General features: G+C 37.7%; 1 protein-coding gene across 1 annotated transcript in view; it reads left to right on the plus strand.

The window, feature by feature from the left end:
• The window catches only part of LOC104983145 (sodium/hydrogen exchanger 1-like), a gene marked incomplete at both ends in the record, with an annotated part of 13,329 nt that extends 11,963 nt beyond the window's left edge, over positions 1–1,366 (plus strand). Inside the window, one exon of the mRNA XM_010832614.1 lies at positions 1,255–1,366. Coding sequence (XP_010830916.1) covers positions 1,255–1,366 — 112 coding nt within the window. The remainder of the gene's footprint in view (positions 1–1,254) is intronic.
• Positions 1,367–2,173: the final 807 nt, after the last annotated feature.

The raw sequence follows: 2,173 nt of genomic DNA on the forward strand, positions 1-2,173 counted from the left end.
ACTGGCCTTCAAAGACAAATTCCCTGTGACTTCTCATCCCTTTGTCAGATCCCCAGGTTGGGAAATCTGTTGTGTGTCCTAGTACTTTTACAACAGTGAGAGAGCTTCTTTGATATAATTGTTTTCCAGTTTGTGGGCCATCTGCTCAATGGTTCTATGGTGAGGCTAATGGCGACCTTCTCCAGAGGACTTATTCCATATGCTATGCCTCCCAGGCCTGCTGCAGCCAGAGATTCCACCCTTGTGACAGGCCACTGCTGATCCATGTCCCTGCAGGAGACACTGACACACTCAAAGGCAGGTCTGGCTCAGTCTCTATGGGGTCTACAGTTCCTGATGTGCACAAGGTTTTGTTTGTGCCCTCCAAGTGTTTCTGGCAAATATGGGGTTCTATTCTAAATGCAATTTTGTCCCTTCTACAGTCTTGTTGGGGCTTCTCCTTTGCTCTTGGACATGGGGTATCTTTTTTTGGTGTGGTCCAACAATCTCCTGTCCATAATTATTCAGCAGTGATTCTGGAGTTCTCACAGAAGATGAGCGCACATCCCTCTACACCATCATGGGTACCTAAAATAGGCAAATTCATAGACAGAAAGTAGAATGGTGGTTCCAAGAGCTAGAGAAAGGTGGGAATCAGGAGTTATTGTTTAATGGGTACAGACTGTCAGCTGGGAAAGATGAAAAAGTTCAAATGATAAATGGTGGTGATTGTTGTAAGAGCTGTGAATATATTTAATGCTACTGAAGTACTTAAAATGGAAATTTAAAAAAAGCCTCAAAGCCATTTGAAATGCTACTGTGAAACGGCATAATTCTAATGGCTAGCCTCAGTTATCATAATTAAATTGATCTGCAGTTTTCCTTGAATAATGAGTGAATAAGCACTTTATTAAAGTCATTTTGAAGAATCACTGTCAGCAATTTATACATACTTGTTTGGTTGTGTATAGAGTGAACATGGGTATGGATTATAAAAATTTTAGTACTCACAAACAGAACTGTCCTTTGAAATATTTTTAGCCTGATATTGAGATAAACTGACTTAGAAGTAGAAAGTCCCTGAATGTCTGAATTTGCTACCCTTAAAGTTTAGATTTCTTCTTTTCAGTGAGTCTCCCTCTCCATCCCAGCCTCAATTAGTCTTTCAGACCATCTTTGTAATGCATGTATTGGTATTTTAGCTTTTATGAATGCATTTATGAAAATGTATTTATATGGTGATTGCCTATAATGAATCCAGGTATCTTTTTTCAGCCGCCGTCATGGAACAGCCAAGTCAGTCCCATCCCCAGCACCTCAGGATCAAGACATTATGGACAATATTCAAGATCTACTGGCTACAAACCTTTATAGGATCAGGAGAATGGTAAGATTGTTATTCGGTATATACTACTTTATTCATCACAGAAATGGAATAAATCTATATACACTTTGTTTTATAATTTCAAATGAACTTTCCCCCCCTATATGTCACAGAAATGTTAGCAGGGTAAATAAAATGACAAATCAGTGTTTCAGTCACTCAAACTTGTTACTCATAGGAAAGTCCTATAACATTTTCTATTTAATTGCCAGTTTTTTTAAGGAAACTCCATACTTCTTCCATAGTGGCTGTATCAACTTACAGTCCCATCAGCAGTGCAAGAAGGTTCCCTTTTCTCCACACTGACTCCAGCACTTGTTGTTTGTGGATTTTTTTGAGGATGGCCATTCAGACCAGTGTGAACTGTTACCTCGTAATTTTGATTTGCATTTCTCTAATAATGAGTGATATTGAGCATCTCTTCATGTGTTTATTAGCCATCTGTGTGTCTTTTTTGGAGAAATCTGTTTAGGTCTTTTGCCCACTTCTTGATTGGGTTGTTTGTTTTTCTCATATTCAGTTGTATGAGCTGTGTGTGTATTTTGTAAATTAATCTTTCATCAGTTGTTTCATTTGCTATTATTTTCCCCCATTCTGAGGGTTGTCATTTCACCTTGTTTATAGTTTCTTTTGCTGTGCAAAAGTTTTTAAATTTAATTAGGTCCCACTTGTTTATTTTTGTTTTTATTTCCATTTCTCTAGGAGGTGGGTCATAAAAGATCTTGCTATGCTTTATGTCATACAGTGTTCTGCCTATATTTTCTTCTAAGGGTTTTATAGTTTCTGGTCTTATATTTAGTTATTTAATCC

This window comes from Bison bison, unplaced genomic scaffold (assembly GCF_000754665.1).
Source record: "Bison bison bison isolate TAMUID 2011002044 unplaced genomic scaffold, Bison_UMD1.0 scf7180017861798, whole genome shotgun sequence".
NCBI lineage: Eukaryota > Metazoa > Chordata > Mammalia > Artiodactyla > Bovidae > Bison > Bison bison.